Below are 27,415 nucleotides of genomic sequence, written 5' to 3'. Positions count from 1 at the left end.
GATGCGGCTCCCTTGATTCTAACCACTGGGGGCAGGCGGGCCTGCCTCCAGAGCTTCACATCCAGATCCCCTGTGCTGGCGCAAGTCTGTTAATGTAAAAATCACAAGAGGATGTACCATCAGGTACCCGTTTCCTATGTACGGCGCTTTTCTATCCATGGGTACTGGCCCGGGGCTGAAGCACTGGAGGTGGGCCGGCCTGCCCCCAGTAGGAGGGAATTTCCTCCCCTTTATGACGCGGCTCCATTAGAATCAATGGAGCCACGTCATAGAGCGGCAGAGGTTTCCTCCGATTGGGGTGGGCTGGCCCACCTCCAGTGCTTCAGCCCCGGCCCGGTACCCGTAGATATAGCGGCGCCGTACACAGGAACTGGGCCGCGGTTCAAAAAACAGACCGCAGCACCAGCTTCCCAGTGGGGGCGCCGTCCTATCGGTGGGTCATATTAAAGAGGATCTACCTTAAGGACAAAGTGGATTTTGGCCTTAAGAACCACGCCAATTTTCATTTTTGTGTTTCGTGTTTCGTGTTGTGCTTTTATTTTTCAACCTACAGGGCTTTTTGGGGTCTTCATTTTTGTGCCACGATCTCTAGTTTTCATTGGTATTTTCATGTAGATGGGATATTTTCATTGCTCTTCATAATTTTTTTCTCATATTGTATATACTTTAACAAATAAATCCTCATTTCTGAAAATGTTTAGCTTTTTTCATTTACACTGTTCACCGAATAGTAACACTTTTGTTATATTTTATTAGATTGTGCACACTACATTGTGTTTACTTATTTTTTTTTAAGTTCACTTGGCGTAAGACACCATAAAACACAAGCAGTTCTTCACTTCTGCTGAATGCCAATGTGGGCGCAACCATGTGCGCCCGCATCCGAATTCCCTGCTACACACAATGGAGTGTGAAGCCAAAGGCGCACACTCCATTGTGTGAACTGACAGATTCTCTTGTCAGTTTTTTGTTGGGCCGCTAGCGATCCCGGCCAGAGTGTATATTATGTGTATACACTCCAGCTGAGATTCCCTCTAGCTGCAGCAAAATGTAAGTGAAGTATTAATCAAGGCTGTGTTGCAAATAGGCAACAATGGTCGTGATTAATACTTTACTTACGTTGTGTGAACATGGCCTAAAATGGGAAAGAAGGGGGGTTACATTTTTTTTAAGGGAAAGGCTGTGTCATACCATTTAAAACTTTTTTACACTTTTTAAGTTCCCCCCCAGGGGACTTTTAGATTTATACAGTTTGTGATCCTGGGGCAGACTTTATCAAAGGATCGCAGGTCTAAATGCCGGGAGGAAAGTAAGAGACCTCGATCAGTCAGGTAAAACAATCAGGACAGCAACAGTCACACTGTGGGGGTCCCGATCGGACACTGACAGGAGCGCATTGTGTTTTAAATGTCGCCATCGTAGCATTGAAAAAGGCTAATAGTAGACAGCAGTGTGATGATGAGTCCTTAACCCCTTAAGGACAGAGCCTGAAATGGCCTTAATGACAGAGACAAATTTTATGAATATGACCAGTGTCACTTTATTCATTAATAACTTCGGGATGCTTTTACCTATCCGGCTGATTCTGAGATTGTTTTCTCGTGACATATTGTACTTTACATTTCTGGTAAATTGGAGTCGATAATCATAACAAATCTTTATGAAAAAAAAACAAATAATGTGAAAAAATGTGAAAAACTGCATTTTTCCAACTTTGAAACTTCTTTGCGTATACAGAAAGTGGTTATACCACATACATTATATATTAAATAGCATTAGCAACATGTCTACTTTATGTTGGCGGCATTTATTAAACGATCTTTAATTTTTTTTAGACAATAGGAAGCTTAAAACATAAGCAGCAAATTTCCAAATTTTCAGTAAAATTTCAAAATCAGATATTTTTAGGGACCTGTTCAGGTTTAAAGTGTATTTGAGGGGCCTGTATGTTAGAAAGCCCCACAAAGCACCCCATTTCAGAAACTGCACCCCCCACACTCTGCAAAAGCATATCCAGAAAGTGTTTTAACCCTTTAGGGGAGTCACAGAAATAAAAGCTAAGTGTGTAAGAAATTTGAAAATTTTAATTTTCTGTGCAGAGATTTTATTGTAATCCAATATTTTTCATAATTATAAACCTATTACCAGAGAAATGCACCCCAATAATTATTGCCCCGTTTCTGCAGTTTATAGAAATACCCCATATGTGGCCCTATTGCGCTATTTGACGCAACCACAAGCCTCAGATATAAGGGAGCGCCTAGTGAATTTCAACGCCTCCGTTATATTTGGTCATTTTTGACTGTACCACTTCAGGTTGGCAGAGGCTCTGGGGTGTCAAAACCTAAAAAACACCCCTAAAGGGACACCATTTAGAAAACTACACCCCTCAAGGAATGTAACAAGGGGTGCGGTGAGCATTTGGACCCCACAGGTGCTTCACAGATTTTCCGAATAATATGGCGTGAAAAAGAAAAATTTATTTTTTACACTAAAACGTTGTTCTAGCCTTCAATTTTTCATTTTCTTAAAGGGATAAGAGGAAAAAAAGACACAAAATGTGTAGCGCAGTTTCTCCCGAGTACGGAAATACCCCACATGTGGCGATAAAGTGCCAAGCGGGCGCAGGACGAGCCTCCAAAGGGAAGGAGCGCCAATTGGCTTTTGGAAGCTGAATTTCACTGGAAAGGATTTCAAGGGCCATGTCGCATTTACAGAGCCCTCGTGCTGCCAAGACACTGGAAACCCCCCACAAGTGACCCCATTCTGGAAACTACACCCCTCAAGGATTCTAACAAGGGGCACAGTGAGCATATGGACCCCACTGGTGACGGGCACAAATGTGGAACAATGTGACGTAACAGTAAAAAATTTCATTTTTTCACTTTCATGGCACAAATGTGCCTGTCATCAAGGGGTCCATATCCTCACTGCACCCCTTGTTAGATTCCTTGAGGGGTGCAGTTTCCATAATGGGGTCACTTGTGGGGGGTTTCCAGTGTTTTGGCAGCACGAGGGCTCTGTAAATGCGACATGGCGTTCATCATCCATTCTAGCCAAATCCAACCTCCAAAATCCAAATGGCGCTCCTTCCCTTCGGAGGCTTGCCCTGCGCCCACATGGCGCTTTATGTCCACATGTGGGGTATTTACGGACTCGGGGGAAATTGCTCTACACATATTGTGTGTTTTTTTCTCTTTTAACCCCTTGTGAAAATGATAAATTCAAGGCTAAACCAACATTATAGTGTAAAAAATGTAATATTTCATTTTCACGCCACATTGTTCCACATTTGTGCCCGTCACCAGTGGGGTCCATATGCTCACTACACCCCTTGTTACATTCCTTGAGGGGTGTAGTTTCTATAATGGGGTCACTTGTGGGGGGTTTCAACTGTCTTGGCAACACAGAGGCCTTTTGAATGCAACATGGCCCCTTAAAATCCATTCCATCCAAATCCAGCCTTCAAAAACGAAATGGCGCTCCTTCCCTTCGGAGGCTTACCCTGCACCCGCATGGCGCTTTATGTCCACATGTGGGGTATTTCCGTACTCAGGGGAAATTGCTCTACACATTTAGTGTTTTTTTTTATCTTTTAGCCCCTTGTGAAAATGAAAAAATCATGACAAGATTAATGATTTAGAGTAAAAATTTTACAAAAATTACACTAAATGTTGGTCTAGCCTTGATTTTTTCCATTTCCACAAGGGGTTAAAAAAGAAAATTAACACAAAACGTGTAGGGTAGTGTCCCCTGAGTACGAAAATACCCCACATGTGGATATAATGTGTCATATGGGCACAGGGCAAGCCACCAAAGGGACAGAGCGCCATTTAGAGGCTGGAATGGAGGATGGAGGCCATGTCGCAATTACAAAGCTCCTGTGCTGCCAGGTCAGTAGAAACCCCCAACAAGTGACCTCATTCTGGAAACTACACCCCATAAGGAATCTAACAAGGGGTGCAGTGAGGATATGGACCCCACTGGTGACAGGCACTTACGTAGAACATGTGCCGAGAAAATAAAAAATACAATTTTTTTCATTTTCACGTCCCAAATGTGGCCGTCACCAGGGGGCCATATCCCCGCTGCCCCCCTTGTTAGATTCCTTATGGGGTGTAGTTTCCAGAATGGGGTCACTTGTGGGGGGTTTCTACTGTCCTGGCCGCACAGAGGCTTTGTAATTGCATCATGGCATCCTCTATTGGGAATGGCGGCCATACCTATTTAGCTGGGGAAAAGGGACAATTCTAATTTATTTGGGGGTATTAGGCCAATTATTAGTTTATAAGGTTGAAAATGACAGGTGTCCATCAAATTCAACCTGTGTTGATCCAGAGGAAGGCAAAAACCCCTCGTGAGGCACACGACAGTAGCCTCATCACAGGGGAAAAATTCCTTCCCGACTCCATAATGGCGATCAGAATAATCCCCGGATCAACGTGACCCCTGAAATAGGAATAAGGGACAGAATTTAGATAATGTAGAACCCCAATGATGTGTGGTGCGCCTTGGAGCGATCCAGTATGCAGAGGCCGGGGGGGATCAGGACAGGTGTCACACTGGCAAATGGCGTCCTTCCTGATCCCCCTTTTACGCCACACTCTGCACTTCTTCTGGGGTCTCCTGTTTTCCAGTGTGGGGGACGTCACCTGGAAAATGTTGTCCTGGTGCGATACGGGGTCCTTCATATCCAGAAGCGCTGGTCCGCTCCATGGCTGCTAAATATTAGGGCGCTATTACTACTTCTGATATTTTCGGATCGTGCCGCAAGCTACAGTAGCTCGGGCAGCGAGGGACCAGAAGAGGGGGTGCTGGTATAAAAGTTATCCCCGTACAGGTGGTGACCTTTATCCAGCAGTGGGAGGATCAGTTCCCGGACGATCTTCACACTTGTTCCGAGGATGGGGGGGGAGGGGGCATCTGGGGGCTGCATTCGGGTGTCCCTTCCTACATACACTCTAAGGGTACATGCACACTGCGGAATCGCGACAGATAACCCTTCGTGCATTCCGCAGTTGGCACCCGCCGGCGGACTGATGCAGGCGCACGTCTCCGTCCGTGTCATAGACTCCATTCTATGCACGGGCGGATTCCGCTCTCCGTCCAACGTGTTCATTCTTTGGACGGACGACGGATTCCGCCCGTGCATAGAATGGAGTCTATGACTCGGGTGGAGACATGCGCCCGCATCAGTCCGCCGGCGAGTGCAAGCTGCGGAATACACAAAGGGTTATCCTTCGCCATTCCGCAGTGTGCACGTACCCTAAATCTGTAAGAGTACCCTGAGGTACTCTCACAGAGTTTGTAGAATTTCACACCATACTGTCATCTCTTATTGGGACGGTACTGGCAGAAAAGACGTGTCTGGGGGGCAGCGTACGCTACGCTACCCCCCAGACACGTCACTGGATGATGAGGATGATGAGGATGAATGGAGGAAAGAAGGATCCCCCCATTCATCCTCACTGGCTGTTTCGGGGTCGGGGGCAATAATAACGTATCCCTCTGACACCGAAAACACCCTGGGGGCCATCTTTATACGGGGACTAGTATATGGGGTATGTAGTGGTGTAGTGTCAAACTTTATTCAATGTAGTGTGGTGTAATGTAGTGTTTTTTACGTGTTTTTTTTACAGTAAGTATAAAAAAAAAACCTACGCCAACAAAGGAGTTGCTGATAAATGCCGCACTTATGTGCGGCACTTATCAGCAGACCGTGGCAGTAGAATATAGAAAAAAAACACCCTACGCCAAAAAGGAGGAGTTGCTGATTAGCAGCGCACTTTCGTGCGATGCTGATCAGCACTCAGCGGCGATACGGTGCGGAAAATAGAAGAAAAAAAAATTTGGAAAAAAAAAAAAAACTTTTTCTATATTCTGAATATCCCTGTAGCTGCTGATAAGTGTATTACACATATCAGCCGCTAGGGGGCAGCAGAGCGCAAAATCCGGAAAATGACGAGGCTGGAGCCGAAAATAGCCGAAAGAAGACGACGGGGAACGGCGGAAAGACCCGAAGACCGAACGGAATGACGGAGGACGCCGCGAACCCGGAAGACGCCGATCAGGAGCCCGGGACAGGTGAGTAATGTACAAATACCTGCTCTGGACCCCTCGGCTACCTAGCTGAGGGGTCCAGGGCAGGTATTTATTATTTTGCTGGACTCTGATCGCCGTGCCACCGGCCCGATCGCCGTGAACGGCCGGCCGGCCGTTCACGGCGATCGGGCCGGTGGCACGGTGACCACCATTACTTTTTACAGTAATGGCGGTCGGTGCCGTCCTCGGACAGCACCGACCGCCATTTTTTTTCCGGGTCATCGGGTCACCGATGACCCGGAAAGGTTCCGATCGCCGCTATTGGCTGATCTGAATTGATCAGCCTATAGCGGCGATCGTAAGCACGGGGGGTGTTAACCACCCCCCGTGCCGAGAAGCTATGATGGCCTGCTATGATTTATAGCAGGCCATCTTCCCCGACCGCTGTGTGTGAACACGCAGCGATCGGGGAAACATCGGGCGTAAATTTACGCCCTGATGCGCTAAGTACCAGGGCGCGAGGGCGTAAGTTTACGCCCGATGTCGTTAAGGGGTTAAAGGGCTAATTAAAAGCTATGTTTTAAATTGATGTTTCCTATGATAGTCATTTAGTTTGTGAATTCTAAGATTGTAGATTGAAGATTCTTTGAACTGCTGGGAAAGACCCATATGGAGGAAGTGGACACTCCATTTTTTACGCTCCCTTTACTGACATAGAGATGGATAAACCAAATCTTACAAACTGAGATTCATTCTGAACTTTGCAAAAAGTTCAGCTTTGTGCTGAACCAAACTTTTTTACAAAGTTTGGAACAAGTTTGTAAAGATGGCCACAGCACAATTTTATACACTTAAAAAAGGGATATGCTCACCTGTCCACATTTCCCGATATCGTCGTCTGCTGATTATAGTTACCTCCTGTCTACTCAGCCAATCACTGACTGAGATGGGACAGTAACAAAGCCAGTGATTGGCTGAGCGGGCTGTCACTCAGAAAAAAGTGAGCTGTCCCATTTCAGTCAGTCAGTGATTGGTTGAGCGGGCTGTTACTCAGGTATAGCATGCTTAGCCAATTACTGACTGACTGAAACGGCACAGCGCCATGGACAGTGATTGGCTGAGTAGGCTTTCACTCTAATCTCTGGAGTAACAGCCCACTGGATGGGCTATTGGTGGCTGCGGGGTAAGTACGGAAACCTGTCGAACCCAACTTTTGAAACGTTCACTTATCTCTCTAGTTATTATTTACTTATAATTATTTCCTGCTCTTTAAAATCAAATATAAGCAAAATTGCTACTGAAGAAGTAACTAATTAATCAACATTTACCCTGTGAATTGCTGTAAAGAATAATGGTATAAAGAAACACAAATTTGCTTGCCTTTCAACTGCTATATGGTGTAGAACTTTTAGCATAATGAGTCTTCTTTTAGAAAGAAGCATGACCAGTTTAATTTTATTTTTATGTTTTTTTTGTTGTTTTTTTTTTGCTCTGGTGCCTTGATTAAACAGTGTTTTTATTTAGTTTTTATATCACTAATGTTGAGTGAGCACTTAAATGCTCAAGTGCCTATTACTTAAGTTAAACATATTTTTTAATACTGAAGTGCTCAACTCAAGTAATGAACCTATTGAAATCAGGTTTATATCCTGATCATTGCATGCGGGTGTGGATTCCCAATAGCTGCATGATGTTAAAAAAAACATCTGCACCCTGGGCAATATATTATTATATTTCCAATATATTATTGTGCTCCTTGGAGGTCACAATATGGATATTGTCAGTGTACACATCATAAAGAATAACGACCATAATTTATCATAACCCTTCAAATAATGAATTTGCTTGTTATTTACTATCTGCTTTTGCAAAATACAAGTTTTTTTTTTCCTGACACGTTTTTATTCTCTCAAAATTACGGGTGCATTTTCCTTTTATTTTACAAAGTATAAATTTTGCCTTATACTTATTTCATAGACAATATTGTTTTGTTGTATAAGGAAATATTGAATAGGTTACTTTTACAATTTTCGTTTTATTTTTTCTTTTAATAAACATTTTTCATAAAAACATTTATTTTTTTTTTTTATAAAATATCCTGACCTGTAAATTTCCTTTGATGCCTTGAAGCTCCCTGGGTCTTTTTGAAAGTTGTCGGAGGATTCTGCTTCTCTCCATGAAAATTTCCTTTAATTGTTTTTCCAAATCATCATAGCTCTGTCTAGCAAAGAAAAGGCATAAGTCAGTTACATATTCTTCATGGTGACTAATTTTTACAATTAGATGTTATACAGAAAATGCAGTTTCAAAATAGCATGAAAAGGTTATGCTTGTTGTGCTAACATGAATCTGTCTTGTTGGTCATAGTACATGTACATACCAGATATATTAGAAAGTACAGCTACAGATATAAATCATCCACTATTTATAGCCAATTTATTATTATTTACTTTTCCATCATAAAAAGAAAGAATTGTTACAAATTTTAAAAGTATTACAGGGTTTATCCACCACTACAAAAACATGGCCATTTTCTTCCACAGACAGCATCACTTTAGTCACCAGATGTGGTTTGCAATTAAGCTCCATTTACTTCAAAGGAACTGAGCTACAAAACCACTCCCAAAGTGAAGACAAGAGTGGTGCTGTCTCTGGAAGAAGTGAGGTGTCTGTACTTATTGTACTTATGTGGTGATGAAAGTAGTGTTGAAGTTTCGCCACTAGATGCCGCTGTATTAGATATGTGTGTTCTTGTTTCTTTATATGTCACACGGATCTGCAGACCAATAGGAATCTTTTCTTCTCTCCTATCAGCTCTCTCTTTACTTCTTCTATTGCACTCTTCACCCTCTCACAGCAAACCCACTCACAGCAAACATCCCGGCAGAGCACAGTACTACTTGGGTTGAGACTCTCAGGACATTCTCCTCTCTGCTACTCTGCTTCTTCGTATTCTTCACTACTCAGTCAGCATGACTGTACCCCTCACTCTATTTCTGTTGCAGAACTGGTTATCATATTATCAAGTGTATTATCTAGTGCTTTATCAAGGGAACTATCAAGTGTAACTTGTCCATGCACAGTTGTATGTATTGCTGCACACAAGTACCTGCCAAGTAAAACCAAACTTATTTATGGTTAAGAGACTTTGTGATTCTTCACCTCACACCGACACAGCACACACTGCAACTAGAGATGAGCGGAACTTTCGGACTTTCGGTCTGAAAGCCGCTTGCTCCAGTGCGATGCCTGCGATCCCGGGTGCGTAGTTGCGCTCCCGGGAATCTGTGGGCAGGATCTTCCAGGGAATTCAAGATACATTCCCTGGAAATCCTGCCTGCAGATTCCAGGGAGCGCAACTACGCACCCGGGATCGCAGGCATTGTAATAGAGCGAAGATGCCGTCGGACCAAAAGTCTGATGGTTCGCGCATCTCTAACCGCAACTTTGGGACACTTCCCCTTTCTGTGGGTGGCATATCCGATAGTCCGGGAGGGTCACTACACAGCTCTGACCATCCGTGATTACACTATCCCAAGGGACCCCGTAGCAACCCTGCAGGGCACTGACCCCAGGGGAAAAAAGTACAACGGGCCTTGTAAAATAAAAGCAGGCGTGCCATCACACCTGTGTGCCCAATTGGCACTGGCGTCACAAAGTAACACCTCAAGGTCTGACTTTATCTCGGTCAACCACCACCGGAGTGGAGTCACACTTCACCATCTAGCAAGAGACTGGCAAATCCTCCAACACAACACCACCTGGGGCTCACACCACAGAAGGTGGCCATATTTTGTAACGCTAGATAGCCCCTTTAACCATTATGTGATTTTGATATAGTAGTAAATGGCATATCTGTAACATTTTATCTTATTTACCTCTTGTAACAATGTTTTACTATTAAATTTCAAAATAGAGTAGTAATGTAGTAACATTACATTTTTTTAATTGAAGGAGAAGTCCAGAAATTTGCAAAATTCCACAGCCGGGAGGGGGAAACATAATAAGCAATCATTAATGATCTCTCCCTGTACCCGCAAAGCACTGATCTACAGGCTGCGGGACACCCGCCAGAAGGCATTTTGCCCCCGAGTTCTGATGATGTCACGACTCGGGAGAAAATGCCCATCTCAACTGAGAAATTGCTCGCTCCACCAATCAGTGCCTGCAATGGTTTCCCATCCCAGTCACTGACTGGCTGAGTGGGCAGTCCATCAACTAGGGACGTCATGTCAGTTGTGCAGGAGATGGGGAGAGGTGAGTTGGGATTATTTGTTATGTCCCTTCCTGCCCCTGCCAAGTGAAGTTTTTTTTCATATAGCTGGACTTCTCTTTTAACATCTTAAGGACAGAGCCAACTTGCATTTTTGCACTTCTGTTTTTTTCCTCCTTGTGCTTAAAAGGCCATAACACTTGCATTTTTTCACCTAGAGACCCACATGAGCTCTTATTTTTTGTGCCACTAATTGTACTTTGCAATGACAGACTGAATTTTTTCATAAAGTACACTGAAAACCCCCCCAAAAAATTCAATGTGTGGTGAAATTGAAAACAAAACAAAAAAAAAACAAACGGATTTAGTTTATTTGGGGGTTATGTGTTTTTGCGCCGTTCGCCCTTGGGTAAAACTGACTTGTTATGTATGTTCCTCAAGTCATTACTATTAAAACAATATGTAACATGTATAACTTTTATATTATGAGATGGCTTGTAAAAAATTCAAACCATACAAATATATGTTCATTAAAATCGCTCCACTCCCATGCTTATAGCACTTCCTTTGGTCTATGGGGCTGTGTGAGATGTCATTTTTTGCGCCATGATGTGTTCTTTCTGTTGGTACCTTGACTGCGCATATGCAACTTTTTGATCGCTTTTTATTACAATTTTTCTGGATTTGATGTGACCGCTTTACACCGTTTATCGTGCGAGATCAGGAATGTGATAAATTAATAGTTTGGGCGATTACTCATGCTGTGATACCAAACATGTTTGTTTATTTATTTATTTTTATTTATAACATGGGAAAAGGGGGGTAATTCAAACTTTTATTAGGGGAGTTTTTTTAATAATAATAACACTTGGGGGACTTCTAATATAAGTACACTGATCTCTCATTGAGATCTATGCTGAATAGTAATACCGCATAGATGATTGAGATAGGCACTTGATTGCTTTCGGCTGCTGCAGCTGGAAGCAACCGAGTGCCAAGCCGGGATCAGCGCCATTACGGGGCAGACCCCGGCCGGCACCGGACACGTCATGGGGTAGCGATCTTTGCCACTATACCACCACCAATCGGGCTGCATAAGTAATCAGATGCAGCTGTCAAATTTGAAAGCTGCATCTGATTACTTTATTAGTGGGCACGGCAATCAGACTGTGCCCACTAATAGCCGCGGTCCCGGGCTACATGCGGCACCCGGGACTGCGGTGGTTTAGAGCGGTGTCGCCGCATGGCCCCCCTCTGAACTCCCCGAGGCGGCCACAGGGAGTAAATATCACAAATTATCAAGAAAATTGTCAAATTAAGGCTATTTTTACACAGTAAAATAAAAGCTAAATATAACAGGCAGGACAGTACTGTCACCTACATAACCCTGTTCTGTCTTTTAACCTTAATAATTTCAGCAAGACGTATAGTGGTAGGTAGGGTGTAATTATTTTATGGAGGCTAGACAGTAGCATAGAGAAGAGCCTGAGAAGTGGTGCCTGCCTGGCCCAAACTTTATGTTTATACAATGATATCAGTGACTCCTCCTTAATATAATATTGCCACATACTGAACCCTCTGAATATAATACTGCCATGTACAGCACTCAGTGAATATTATGGTGCCACACACTGCCCCTGTGACTACTGCCAAACATTGTACCTCCTAAACATAATATGACCACCTACTGCATGCTGGATATAATACTGCTACATACTGCATCCTCTGAATATAATACAGCCACATACTGTGCCCTCTGAATATAATATTTCTATATATGAAAGTAAATTATAATACACACTGATACCTAGCAGACAAAGCTTTTTCCAGGTGCTTGGGTATTGAATAATACAAAGTAAGATAATGGAATACTTTAAGTAATTGAAGCCCTATGTAACCTCAAAGTACAGATAATGCAGTAGGTGTAAACTGCAGCCCTATAAAAAAAAATCACAGGTAAGAAGAAAACAGGGAGTAAATAATATATGGTGGGAGGGATCACAACTTTATTTAACCCTATATTATAAATTAAAGGAGTTGCCAAAATCTATTGTCCATCCACAAAAAAATTAAAATGGAGAATCATCTTTAAAACAGGTGCTCCTATCCTGGCTGCGGTGACACCATTCTCAAACTTTCCATAGGGTTTTCAATTTGAGCCCATATGACCTATTTTTAAAAATTCTAATTTATAGCTTTGCACTGTTCGATCGCCAGATCTCTGCCTCCACAGAGTTTATTTCCTTAAAAATGTAACTTACATGGGTGGTAAATTTTTATTTTCTATCCTAAAGCTAAAGGGTTAAGATAATCAAAAATCAGCTATGAACATTTTTCTTGCATGGCATTAAAGTGGTATGTTGCAGGAAAGGATGTAAAAATAACAAACAGAATATACTTAGCCCCGTCCCCACAGCTCACGATCATGGACTTCTGATCACTTCTGCCTGCTTACAATTTCAGCAAACTCTAAACCAATTAATGGCTGTAGCAATTCACTGTCCTTTCAATGATTGGCTATGTGCACACGACGTTTCTTCCTCTCCGTTTTTGAAAAGAAAAAAATTACATCCGTCATTTTGAGGTGGAAATGACATCCGTCATTTTGCTGTTTGTCTGCCCGTCAGTGCAATAATGGCTGTTGGTACATTATCCTAGTTAAGGTGAATTAATTGCCCCTTGGATGTGTCTTTATTTAAAAGCCCATTTATTTTAAATTTGGGAAAAATTGTGTGTGAACAATAAAAAAATAACATCCACTGTTTGCAATAGACGTTCAAAAAATAATTGTCATCATTGACATCATGACATTGACAGTCATTATTTTGACTTCCACACAGAACATGTCCATAATTTTATACATTGTGTATAGCACTGCAGAGTCTGTTGGCGCTATACAAATAAATATTATTTTTATTGCCGCGGGCATCAAAATAATGAACATGATCATTATTTTCGGGTGTCTTTTGCAAACAGCGGACGTTTTTTAGTTCACACACCGTTTTCCTTTTGTCACCGTTCTTTCTCCGTTTTTACTATTAAATTCAATGGACTTTTCAATTAAGCCACATCAAAAGTCCAATTAGTAACCCCAAACTAGAATAATGTACAAACACCCGTCTGTGCACTAAGGGGAGGTAAGGCTGCTAAACAACGTCCGTTATTTTAGACTCAAATGACGGACGTAATTTTAAACGGAGATGAAAAGACGTGTGAACATAGTCGAAGTCCGTCATTCCATTGACTTCAATGTATTTCCTTGAAGTCAATTAATTTGCGGCAATAAACAATGTCTTTTTAAATAGAAAAGGCGTCCGTCTTCTCTCTTTTTTTTATGTTGTGTGGCTGATTGGGAGGTCCTTTTCCCAGAAGCTGAGACGAGAATTCAAAGTAGAGGTGCTGCAGGTGACTTGGGTCAGTAACTATAACTTGTGTAGACTTTTACATTTTGCCCAGGGAAACATAAATAAATGTATTTAGCTAAAATACCTCTTGATCATAAAGATGTAGACATGGCTCTTAAAGCGCAATACATGCCTAAGGAGCATTGACATTTTTATTGGGACTTTTACCTGTTTAAAAATTAATATTGAGTTTAGTGAGTCATTTTATACACCTATGAAACTGTATATATATTTTTTATATATATAACTGTAGGTTACCAGATTGCAAACGCTTATTTTTCTTTTCTGTCTAATAAAATTTAGTATGTCTTTTAACACTGCCAGCAAAAATAATAATTGAAGACAAGACTGGTGTAGGAACTTCATTGAATGATGAACATTAACTTTTTAAGAACTTCAAAAGTTTTTTTTTTTAAAGCTGGAACATGAACAGCTATAGCTAAATGAAAAAAAAGTTCTTATAGGAAAAATGGTAAAATGATAATATATAAATATAACAGTGGGTTTTGTGTCCCTGAGGAAAAAGATTCTGTGCTCTTTCCGAGTAGGCTCCAGCTGTGGAATTAAAGAAATGCAGAGTACAAAATTGCTTCCCACCTAAGGCTAGAAATAGAAGCTGATTTTAAAATATTTACAATTATCACAAGGTGTTAATCTTTCATGTGTGTTTGTGTTATAAAATCTTCCCTTTTTAGCGTCATGAAAATAAGTCTGTCCTATAGACGAGTAGGTAACGCAAATGAGTTGATATCTTCATGATTGTCAAAGATTAAACTCCTTTTTCACATACTTTTAACATTCAACATAAGTCCTTATTGTTAAAAATTGTCTTCTTCATGCTGGTGCTTTCTGGGGCAGAACACAACGATAATGGTGCAGTCAGGAGTCCAATAATAATAACAGAGTCAACTCAGGAGCAGCACAGTGGCCAGTGGGTAGCACTGTAGCCTTGCAGCACTGGGGTCCTGCGTTCAAATTGCACCAAGGGCCACATCTGCAAAGGGTTTGCATGTTCTCTCCGTGTTTGTGTGGGTTTCCACCCAAAACATGTAATTAAGTCAACTTAGATTGTGAGCCTTAAAGGGGTCAGGGACCAAAATTGACAAACTGTGTAAACAAATAAAAGCATTATTATTATTAGCTGTTGTATATTACAGTAAACCCTGTATATGCTTCTGTGAATAGAGACCATGGCATCTTGATAGTTGGCAGGTGTTACTCCTGTCAGAGTCCTGGTGTGGTGTTAAACTTACGTAAGCCCCTGGTGTGGTGTTAAATCGGAGGATCGGCCAGTTACTTACTAGGGGGTGAGGTGTGATGCCGGACCTTAAGGTGTTATTTCATGATGCCAGTGTCGGGTAGACACACAGATGTGATGGCATGCCTGCTTTTAGTTTAAATGGCCGGTTGTTCCTTTTTCCCCTGTGGTCAGTATCCTGCTGGGTTACTACGGGATCCCTTGGGTTAGAGTGATCATGGATGGGCAAAGTGGCGTAGTGACCCTCTCGGACTATCAGAACCGCCACCCACAGAAAGGGGAAGTGTCCCAAGGTTGCGGTGAGTGCTGTGTCAGTGGATAGCGAGAAATCACAGAGTCGCTTAACGTGAAGAAGTTTGGTTTACTTGATGTTGCAAATGTGCAGCAGGTCATACAGATTCAACAGTATGAGGTTTCTCTGATAAATCACTTGATAACACACTTGACAATAGTTACATAAATAGTTGACAATACAGCAACCTGATCTGTAGTAAAAGTGCAATGTAGGATATAGTCATGTTGACTGAGTAGTGTAGAGTAATACAAAGAAGCAGAGTATTAGAGAGGAGGAGACCGTGAGAGTCCCAACCCATGTGCTATTGTGCTCTGCCGAGATGTTGGAGGGTGAGGTAGAATACTTAGAAGAAGACCTGTGCCCGTGTATTGACCTTGAACTAGTCTTCACACCACCTTATGCTCACTAGACTCGGCTGAACTTTCCTAGAGGGTGACACAGGCTCCAGACCTTGTTACCTGGGATGAGTGGAATGCTGAGGATTTCCTGCTGACACCCGCGCTGCGAGATAGAGTTCATAGGCTTACTGCAGCTTTGCTCTATCTAGATCAGTGCCTAGCTCTTTGGCTTTAGTGGAAACTGTCCTGCTCTCTTACTTCTCCTAGTCCACTGCGTGGGTTGAGGTTGTTTCTGACTTGTCCTCTCCTAAGAGGGGTTCAACAGTGCATAGTGCTGTGTAGCGTTAATTAGTAGAAAGTTGATAGAGGTGTACTGTCTTGCATCCTTCCCATATGGGGTACTAGCTAAGACTGACTCTTGAGGGTACAGGGACCTGGCAGAGGGCTAGGGCCCAGATAGGACCACTGTGGAGAGCTATCTAGCTTTGTCCTTTCTCCACAATGCCTAACACGAAAGACCCTTGCACTTCCTCCACCCATGTGACTTACTTCCCTAGCGTAACTAACAAGCGCTGTGAGTGAAAAGTGCAACAAAAGAAATAAGGAGAGAGTTGATAGGAAAGAAGAAAACATACTCTTCTGGTCTGCAGATTCAGGTGACAAATAAACCAAAAATAACCCTTTACATCCTTCAGCTGTGTGGCTCTCAAATACACATTCATAATACAGCGACATCTAGTGGCAAAACTTTAGTACTACTTTCATCGGCACAATAGTACAATAAGTACAGACTTTTGTGAAGGGTGTATACAAGTGTAACACCAGTTATAGGACACCACACTGGCACCCATACAACACAATTGCCTAGTGCAGATTGGTTGCCATGGAAGTCATAACCCTTCTGAAGGCCTCTGTGGCTGCCATGGTGGATCTGATATTACAGCTCAGCTTGCCATACACAGGTTGTACTAGAGAGCTGCATTGCAATAACCCATCACAGCTACTACACAATATATAACCAAGGCTTTCTGCGCTGTACACTGTGTTAACATTTGACTTTTGGCACCCTGCCAATCCAAGGTTTAACCTGTGGATAAGCCATCACTGGGCTTTCCTTAGGAAAAAAAAAACACTTTAACTGAATTGTTTAGGACATTGTTAGGTTGCTTTAACCCTTTCACGACCTGGGATAATTGATGCCTCAATGCCCAGGTCGTGATTTGACATCAGCTTATGGGATCATAATGATCCCATAGTTGATGTCCCCTATGTCTGCCCCCTCTCCGCTGTCCCCTGTTGCTGTCATAATCTTTTGACAGCAGCAGGGGAGAGAGGGGAGGGAGCAGACCACCTGGTCGCACGTCCGGCGCGCATCCTGCCTTCCCTCTTGTCCCTCGCCGGCCTCCGTAGCTAGAAACCAGGAGCCTGAGGCAGAGCCCCAATGGACACCAGAGAGACAATTCTCACTCTGTAGAAGGAGATTTGTCTCTCCGGAGCCCTATAGATACTGCGGTCTTGCTGACTGCAGTATCTATAGGGTTATCTCTTAGCACCGAAACCACGCAAGTCCGGCAGGTCCCCGGCTATCACTGTTAGCCGTGAGCCACTGCGAATGGCACAGGCGTAGCTCCTACGCCTGTGTCATCCTCTGCAGTACATTAACGTCGCTGCAGCACCAGGCATAGACTGCAGCGACGTTAATTTACTGTGCAGCGGCGGGAGAGGGTTATGTATACTTTAGGTGCATCAATATCATCAATATCATCATTATTTTTTAGTCAGGATCTCAGCCTGGTAAGCACAGAGCAATTGATTATTTTTCCTTAGATAAAATTGGAATAAAGCAATAGAACAACAATATAGAAACTTTCACCGATGTGGAGACTCTTATGAATACTTCCTTTCATGTTTTTACAGTGTATTGAAAAATAAGACATGACCTTCAATTACTTCATAAAAGAACTGGTTTTAAACTGAATTATGTAATGTTGTTTTGAATATGCACATACTTTCACATACATAGTAATAATACATTGATTGGCTAGTTACTTATAGGCTCCAATTTACGTTCATGAGCCAAGGTACAGAAAAGAATTCTATTGCATCTTGTTAGCTGCTAAAGATAAGATTTCATTTTAATATCTCAGAAAGGACAATTGTGTCTATTGAAGTGAATCATCATGAAATGGCGCGATTTAACTGACTGCAAAGACAATACATTGAAGTTAATGGAAAGACGGATGTCCAATGCACACAATGTATTAAATAACGGACGTTTTTACAGTGGACATCAAAATAATGAACATGATCATTATTTTTGGACGTCTTTTACAAACTGTGAACTTTTTTTTATTAGTTGTACACACACAGTTTTTCTTTTGTCACCGTTCTTTCTCTGTTTTTACTATTAAATTCTACGGACTTTTCAATGAAGCCACACCCAAAGGCCAATTAGTAACCCCAAATTAAAATAATGTACCAACAGCCGTCATTACACTAAGGGGAGGCCAGACAGCTAAATGACGTCCGTTATTTTAGACTCAAAATAACGAACGTCATTTTAAATGAAGCTGAAAAACGTGTGAACATGGCTATACAATGTACTTTAAGGCTTTGTGTACACATTTTTTTTTTTCAGGCTGAACTACATATAAAAATGTATTTTCTTTTTCTTTTTTTTTTCACCCAGACTACTTTTTTGCTTTTTAGCCATTCCCCGTGAGCCCTTAATTTAGACCTTAGTCGTATTTTAGACTTTTGGGCTATAGCAAAAAAACTATAGCCCACAAATATCTGTTTAAAGTTGGGATGTTTTTGGAACTTTAACATTCCAAAGAAAGTCCTAAATTACATGCCAAAAATTTCCATCACGCATAGTTTTGTAATCGTAACAGATGTGGCTTCTAAAATGAGTATGTATGGGTAAAGAAATCCATTTTTTTCCCCATTATATTCAGTAGAATCCAGAATCCAGGTGTTTTTGAGCTGTAAAATGTCAATTTAGAGGAAGTTATAGTCTAAAAGATGTCCTAAAAACTTTGCACATAGTCTTAGGCACCTTTAACACAACTGGGTGCAGAATTTCTCTTACAACAGTTAAAACCAATGTCATTTGCAGTGCTAGAAAACTGGACTAGTCAAGATTAATTGAACCACAGGAGGTCCACAGTTTCTAGCCATACTATGGATGCTACTGTGGTTTTTACAGTCATACAATAGTAGACTAGACAGTTTTTTGTGTGCAGAGTATTATCTCTGTTTAAATAAGACTTGTAATGTTTGCCGTGACATTTTAATGTAATGTCATACAGCAGAAAATTACAAAAGTTACTTTATAATAAGGTGACACACTGAATACACTGAAAATCGCTCAGTAAATTAACAAATTCCTTAAAACAACATTTTAATTAGTATTATAAAAACACAAATCCCTAGATGTCTTGATACTGTAGTTCTTAACAATATTAAGCAATTCTACTTGGAATAAAAAAAACTACTGTGTATAGAGTAAAACTTTCCCAAAAGACCACCTCTAATTAGGGATGAGCGAACTGGCCGAGATTTGGGTTCGTATGAACCTGAACTATCGGCTTCTGATTCCCGCTGTCTGCCCGCTCCGTGGAGAGGGTGGATACAGCCTGAGGACCGCCTAGAAAACTGGGATACAGCCTATGGCTATGGCTGTATCCCAGTTTTCCAGGCGATCTTCAAGGTTGTATCCACCCTCTCCACGGAGCGGGCAATATTAAGCAATGTCTATATTAAGCAATATTAAGCAATATTAACCAAGAATTGCTTAATATTGCCCAAACCTCGGCCGGTTTGCTCATCCCTACTCTTAATCTAGACCTAATCTAGATAAAAAAAAAAAAAAAAAAAAAGGCATCCGCCTTTTTAATTTAAAAAGATTGGCATACTGTATCTAGCTTGAAGCAGATAAGCCACAGGAGGGAGGCCTCATATTAGATAGATTTGTCTTGAGCTGGAGAGAAGGGACAGTAAAAGTGACATAATAAATTATGACTCTCTTTTAATGTTCTTCCAACAGCGTTAAAATAAAATTTTATTAGTATCAGTTAACTGTCACTATTGCAAACGGCCATGTGTCACATTTTATGTCCAAGACAACATGACAGTTTTTATATTAGGTTATTTTTCCTGCTGAGCTTATTCTGTATGTCAGAAGTCTTCTTGATGCGCACATACATCATATAGCTAGGTATACCTTTTTAAGGTACACGCACACCACAGAATCGGAGCGGACAACCCGTTACGGATTCCGCAACTCCCACCCTAGCAGCCGCGAGCGGGTGCAATCCTGTTCATTCCTTGGACGGACGTCGGAATACACCCGTGCATAGAATGGAGTCTATGACACAGGTGGAGACCCACGCGTCCGCCAGAGTCAGGGAGCGTGTGCGAGCTGTGGAATCCGTAGTGTGCACGTAACCTTACAGTAGCCTCCTCTTTAGAACAGTGTATGAAAAGAGAGGTATGAAAAGAACCCTATATTTCAGGATCATTTATTCAATTAATTTATATATGTCTATCCTTTGAGAGAAAACTTCTTTTATAAGTGAAAGAGTTGTGGATATGCAAATTATTATATTTTTTAAAATAAAAATTAGATTAAAAATATATGCAAATATGACATTATAAAAGAGTAAATAAACAAGTCATGGGGAAGAATATATTAGAGGGAATGCTGAATAGGTTTTCTGAAATGGTTCAGAGCACAAATCATTGGCGCCATATTCCTAATATGCGTAGTTGACAATGCTCAGTGGTGCATTTAATAATAATCTATTAATCTCTTCAAAGGAATCACACAATAGACCTTTTATCTTGCATAAAAAAATATTATTAATGACACCTATAAAAAAGCATACGTGCCATGTACAATAAAATACAGAGCTAGTATTAGAGGGCACTTTAAATATATGTAAATATTTTAGTCTTTATGCATTAACCTTTTTTTTTAAAGATATTTTATATTACGTTAAAAATATTGTTTTAATAAAGTTAAATGTCAAGCAGGTGTTTAGAATTATGACCAACCAGGGTTATGTAAGAAAACAAATGTTGTAAAATACTGTACATTGTGTCCTTACGTCATAATAATAAAATTGCCTGTTATTGGGGTTTACAGGACAAAAATCTAGAACAATTCTTTATCCAATATAATATCCTGCTTTGCAGCTATTAACTAAAGAAATCACTTCTTGTTCACCCTCCACCATCATGAACTGTACACTAAACCCCTTAAGAACCGGGCCAATTTCGTTTTTTCCTCCTTGTGCTTTAAAGGCCATAGCACTTGCAATTTTTCACCTAGAAACCCATATGAGCCCTTATTTTTGCGGCACTAATTGTAATTCGCAATGACAGGCTAAATTTTTTCATAAAGTACACTGCGAAACCAGAAAAAAAATCAATGTGTGGTGAAATTGAGAAAAAAAAAAATTTTTTTTTTTATTTGGGGGGCATTAGTTTTTACGCCGTTCGCCCTGGGATAAAACTGACTTGTTATATATGTCCATTAAGTCGTTACGATTACAACAGTCGTTACGATATGTAACATGTATAACTTTTCTTTTATGGATGGCTTGTAAAAAATTCAAACCATTGTTAGCAAAAATATGTTCCTCAAATTCGCTCCATTCCCAGGCTTATAGCGCTTTTAGACTTTGGTCTATGGGCCTGTGTGAGGTCTCATTTTTTGCGCCATTATATGTACTTTCTATTGGTACCTTGATTGCGCATATGCGACATTTTGATCGCTTTTTTTTACAATTTTTCTGGATTTGATTTGACCAAAAATGCGCAATTTAGCACTTTGGAAATTTTGCAATTTTCTTATGCTTACATCGTTTACCGTGAGAGATCAGGAATGTGATAAATTAATAGTTTGGGCGATTACTCACGCAGCGATGCCAAACATGTTTATTTATTTATTTTCATTTATAACATGTGAAAAGGGGGGTGATCCAAACTTTATTAGGGGAGGGGGCTTTTTATTAATAACAACACTTTTTTTTTTTTTACACTTGTACTAGAAGCACCCTAGGGGACTTCTAGTATAAGCACACTGATCTCTCATTGAGATCTATGCTGTATAGATATACAGCATAGATCAATGAGAAACAACCGAGTGCCGAGCCGGGATCAGCGCCATTATGGCGCAGACCTCGGCCCGAGCCGGATGTGTGGATTGCGATCCACCCCACTAGACACCAGAGAACAGCTGCATAAGGTAATCGGATGCGGCTGCACCCGGGATCGCGGTGGTTCAGAGCAGGGTCACCGCACGTTCCTGCTCTGAACTCCCTTAACGACCGCAGGCCGTAAATATACGCCTGCGGTCCTTGAGGGGTTAAAGGGAAACCACTAGAATTATCTAACCTGCCTTTATGTCCCTATAATGCACAGGGTGCTGAGGATGTAGTTAGTTTTTTAACCTTGATCCGTAGTGCCCTTTTTGGGGGGATATTGGTAGTTTATTTGATATGCTAATGAGACATTTTGGTGCACTGGGGGTGGGGATGCCTGCTGGACCACACATAGAGTTAAGAGGGGGGGTGACACACTCTATAAGGTGTGGCATGATAGCCTTGGGTTATGTTCCAACCTGTGGAGGTCAACTGGAACAGAGTAGTGTTGTTAGTTAAATTTCTGTGTTAAATTTATTGATCCGTGTTCTGTATACATTTTGATGCCATCTAATCATAACATGAATATTGCTTCTGAATTGTTTTATACATGGCACAGCTGCTTCCATTGCAAAACTGTCCAACTAAATTATCTTCCTAAATGTCTTCAACATCTAATTTTGACAGGGTGGCTTAGGAACGAAAGAGCACAATCCCCAGACACATTTTTCTACATTTTAACTGAAATGTTATTTATTTCCAAGATTATTGTAAACTGTATTTTTGTCTCTCTGGCAGTTTTTATATACCCTAGAGAGAATTTTTATGTTTGTCAAAAACTATTATGGTCTGGTATAGATGTCAGATCAACTGGTCTATAACATCCAGTAAACGCATGCAGTATTATTAATAATTCCTGAAAATACCAGCTATGGCAGAATACCTACTGGCCTTAAATTATTGAACAAATGCTGATACCAGGTGTCTATTTTAATTGGCAATCTAGTGAATAATGTACTTGCATTAGCACAGTTTGCTCCAAAATTAGAATGGTGTAGACAAGGATGCAGTGCTGACGCACCCCGATTAAAAATTAAAACCCTGCCTTTTGTGAATAGTGTCAATTCATATTATTAAGCACAACTTATATATTCTGAGCTATTCCAAAATGCAAACTTGCCATTTTTACTGTTTATCCATGCTGTTAATAAAAAAAAGTGCAAGAATGTATATTTTTAAAAAATAAAGTGCAAATTTTGAATGTAAAATGAATTAATTTTATGTTTTTTTTTTATACTCTTCACTATTCACAGTAGTCTCCTGTGTACAGTGTCCATATTAGGACATAGTCAGAAGTCAAAGTCAAGAATCATTTTGACACAAAAGTGACTACTGATTTTGATTACTGACTCTGATAACTGACTCTGACTTCTGATTACTGACTCTGATTACTGACTCTGACTACTCACTCTGATTACTGACTCTGATTACTGACTCTGATTACTGACTCTGACTACTGACTCTGTCTACTGACTCTGATTACTGACTACTGACTCTGATTACTGACTCTGATTACTGACTCTTATTACTGACTCTGATTACTGACTACTGACTCTGATTACTGACTCTGACTACTGACTCTGACTACTGTTTCTGATTACTGACTCTGATTACTGACTCTGATTACTGACTCTGACTAATGACTCTGATTACTGACTCTGAATTCTGACTAATCACTCTGATTACTGACTACTGACTGATTACTGACTCTGATTACTGACTACTCACTCTGATTACTGACTACTCACACTGATTACTGACTCTGATTACTGACTCTGACTACTCACTCTGATTACTGACTACTCACTCTGATTACTCACTCTGATTACTCACTCTGACTACTCACTCTGATTACTGACTCTGATTATTGACTACTGACTCTGATAACTGACTCTGACTACTGACTCTGATTACTGACTCTGACTACTGACTCTGATTACTGACTCTGATTACTGACTCTGATTACTGACTCTGATTACTGACTCTGACTACTTATACCTGACTTCTGATTAAATAATGTGTAATATCTGATCTGTGAAATGTCAGTAATTAGTAGTCCCCATTCAGTTTTAGTTTCACTTTCACTTCAATTGCCAGGCAGCCCCTAGCTTGCAGTATTCAGGTAAGAAAATGAAGTGATATCTGATCTCTGACTCTGATCTCTGACTTGGTCAGGAGTGAGGAGTCAGTGTGATCTCAGCAGGAGGGGCGGGGCTTCGACCAGAAGGGAAGGAGTTGTGTTGACCTTACAAGCAGGAAGTAGGAAGCAGTGAGCTGCTGCACCATTCACTCCTGCAGAAAAAGAGGGAAGGAAGCTGCAATGTCCACAGTAACATGGGGGAGGACTAATGTGTGTGTGGTCTGTATACAGGGGAGAGGACTGGTGAGTAGGGTCTGTATACAGGGGAGAGGACTGGTGTGGGGGGTCTGTATACAGGGGGAGAGGACTGGTGTGTGGGGGGTCTGTATACAGGGGAGAGGACTGGTATGGGGGTCTGTATACAGGGGGAGAGGACTGGTGTGTGGGGGGTCTGTATACAGGGGGAGAGGACTGGTGTGTGGGGGGTCTGTATACAGGGGGATAGGACTGGTGTGTGGGATCTGTATACAGGGGAGAGGACTGGTGTGTAGGGTCTGTATACAGGGGAGAGGACTGGTATGGGGGTCTGTATACAGGGGGAGAGGACTGGTGTGTGGGGGGTCTGTATACAGGGGGAGAGTACTGGTGTGTGGGGGTCTGTATACAGGGGGAGAGTACTGCTGTGTGGGGGGTCTGTATACAGGGGGATAGGACTGGTGTGTGGGATCTGTATACAGGGGAGAGGACTGGTGTGTAGGGTCTGTATACAGGGGAGAGGACTGGTGTGGGGGGGTCTGTATACAGGGAGAGAGGACTGGTGTGTGGGGGGTCTGTATACAGGGGGAGAGTACTGGTGTGTGGGGGTCTGTATACAGGGGGAGAGGACTGGTGTGTGTGGGGTCTGTATACAGGGGGAGAGGACTGGTGTGTGGGGGGTCTGTATACAGGGGAGAGGACTGGTGTGTGTGTGGGGGGTCTGTATACAGGGGAGAGGACTGGTGTGTGTGTGTGTGTGTGTGTGGGGGGGGTCTGTATATAGGGGAGAGGACTGGTGTGTGTGTGTGGGGGGGGGGGGTGTCTGTATATAGGGGAGAGGACTGGTGTGTGTGTCGACTCCCCACACACCAGACCTTTCCCCCTGTATACAGACCAAACACACATCAGTCCTCTCCCCTGTATACAGACCCTACTCACTAGTCCTCTCCCCCTGTATACAGACCCCACACACCAGTCCTCTCCCCCTGTATACAGTCCTTACACACCAGTCCTCTCCCCTGTATACAGATCCCACACACCAGTCCTCTCCCCCTGTATACAGATCCCCCACACACCAGTCCTCTCCCCCTGTATACAGACCCCCCACACACCAGTCCTCTCCCCCTGTATACAGACCCCCCACACCAGTCCTCTCCCCTGTATACAGACCCTACTCACCAGTCCTCTCCCCTGTATACAGATCCCCCACACACCAGTCCTCTCCCCCTGTATACAGACCCCCCACACCAGTCCTCTCCCCTGTATACAGACCCTACTCACCAGTCCTCTCCCCTGTATACAGACCCCACACACCAGTCCTCTCCCCTGTATACAGACCCACACACCAGTCCTCTCCCCTGTATACAGATCACACACACCATTCCTCTCCCCTGTATACAGATCCTACACACCAGTCCTCCCCCATGTTACTGTGGACATTGCAGCTTCCTTCCCTCTCTTTCTGCAGGAGTGAATGGTGCAGCAGCAGCTCACTGCTTCCTACTTCCTGCTTGTAAGGTCAACACAACTCCTTCCCTTCTGGTCGAAGCCCCGCCCCTCCTGCTGAGATCACACTGACTCCTCACTCCTGACCAAGTCAGAGATCAGAGTCAGAGATCAGATATCACTTCATTTTCTTACCTGAATACTGCAAGCTATGGGCTGCCTGGCAATTGAAGTGAAAGTGAAACTAAAACTGAATGGGGACTACTAATTACTGACATTTCACAGATCAGATATTACACATTATTTAATCAGAAGTCAGGTATAAGTAGTCAGAGTGAGTAGTCAGAGTGAGTAGTCAGAGTCAGTAGCCAGAGTCAGTAATCAGAGTCAGTAATCAGAGTCAGTAATCAGAGTCAGTAATCAGAGTCAGTAGTCAGAGTCAGTTATCAGAGTCAGTAGTCAATAATCAGAGTCAGTAATCAGAGTGAGTAGTCAGAGTCAGTAATCAGAGTGAGTAATCAGAGTGATAAGTCAGTAATCAGAGTCAGTAATCAGAGTGATTAGTCAGAAGTTAGAGTCAGTAATCAGAGTCATTAGTCAGAAGTCAGAGTCAGTAATCAGAGTCATTAGTCAGAGTCAGTAATCAGAGTCAGTAATCAGAGTCAGTAATCAGAATCAGTAGTCAGAGTCAGTAGTCAGAGTCAGTAATCAGATTGAGTAGTCAGAAGTCAGAGTCAGTAATCAGAGTGAGTAGTCAGTAATCAGAGTGAGTAGTCAGAGTCAGTAATCAGAGTCAGTAATCAGAGTCAGTAATCAGAGTCAGTAATCAGAGTCAGTAGTCAGTAATCAGAGTCAGTAGTCAGAGTCAGTAATCAGAGACAGTAGTCAGTAATCAGAGTCAGTAATCAGAGTGAGTAGTCAGAGTCAGTAATCAGAGTCAGTAATCAGAGTCAGTAATCAAAATCAGTAGTCACTTTTGTGTCAAAATGATTCTTGACTTTGACTTCTGACTATGTCCTAATATGGACACTGTACCTGTGGTCTTATATATTGATAATGTTAGTTGATGCTCATCATCATATTATTCCAAATAGTTTTACTTAAATGAATTTCAGATTAGAATTTTCTATTAGTTTTTCTTTATAAGTTGTGCCAACCATAGATTATTTAAAAATCAGCTCAACTATATGAGTTTACCTAAAGCCAACCAATATACATGGAATTAGTGATGGGATTAAAGAAGATTAAGGAAATAGATACACAATTTGATAGGGATACTTTGAATTACATGATTTTTCAACAGGCCAGGAGGAGGAGAAAAGAAATTAAGTGAAGAGAAGGGAAGAGTTTCAATTACTAGGTACAGTCTGGTTTAATGTGACTTAATGTGCTGGAAACCCTTGTCAATTTTCCATTTTTGACAGATAGATTAGACCAAGATTTAGAATAACAGGAACATTAGGAAATGTATAAACAGAGTCCATTATATATATTGTGGTAGCAATATAAAAACCAGCTTTGGTGCACACAGATTAAAATCTCTTGTAAAATGATGTACTCATGCTGGATGAATATTGAATATTGTTGAATAGTATGCCGAATATTCGATAAATATTCGATAAGCGTTCAAATCCCCTTTCCCTTTTTCTGAGGTGTCATTGTGGACTTGGTGAACCTCCATGTGGTTGAATAGATATTTTTTAATAATCAAATACCTGTTCCCATAGACTTTAATGGGATCGAATATTCGATCGAATAGTCGAATATCAGGGAGATATTCGTACGAATATCAAATATTCAAATATTTCACTATTCGCTTATCATTAGTTATTAATGTTGCAAGTAGTATGAATATAAAAAAAAAATGTTTACATA

General features: G+C 41.6%; 1 protein-coding gene across 1 annotated transcript in view; it reads right to left on the bottom strand.

Annotated features, from left to right (window-relative positions):
- Positions 1–9,520, bottom strand: part of LOC138789278 (leucine zipper protein 2-like) — a 152,399-nt gene extending 142,879 nt beyond the window's left edge. The window contains exons 1-3 of the mRNA XM_069967881.1: positions 9,483–9,520; positions 9,032–9,151; positions 8,146–8,263 (exon numbers count right to left, since the gene is read on the bottom strand). Of these exons, the coding sequence (XP_069823982.1) occupies positions 8,146–8,263; positions 9,032–9,151; positions 9,483–9,520 (276 nt within the window). The remainder of the gene's footprint in view (positions 1–8,145; positions 8,264–9,031; positions 9,152–9,482) is intronic.
- Between the last annotated feature and the right edge of the window lie 17,895 nt (positions 9,521–27,415).

The sequence above is a fragment of the Dendropsophus ebraccatus genome, chromosome 4 (genome assembly GCF_027789765.1).
Source record: "Dendropsophus ebraccatus isolate aDenEbr1 chromosome 4, aDenEbr1.pat, whole genome shotgun sequence".
In the NCBI taxonomy this organism is placed as follows: Eukaryota; Metazoa; Chordata; class Amphibia; order Anura; family Hylidae; genus Dendropsophus; species Dendropsophus ebraccatus.
Note: the sequence above shows the minus strand (reverse complement) of the source record. Positions and strands in the feature narration are given on the sequence as shown.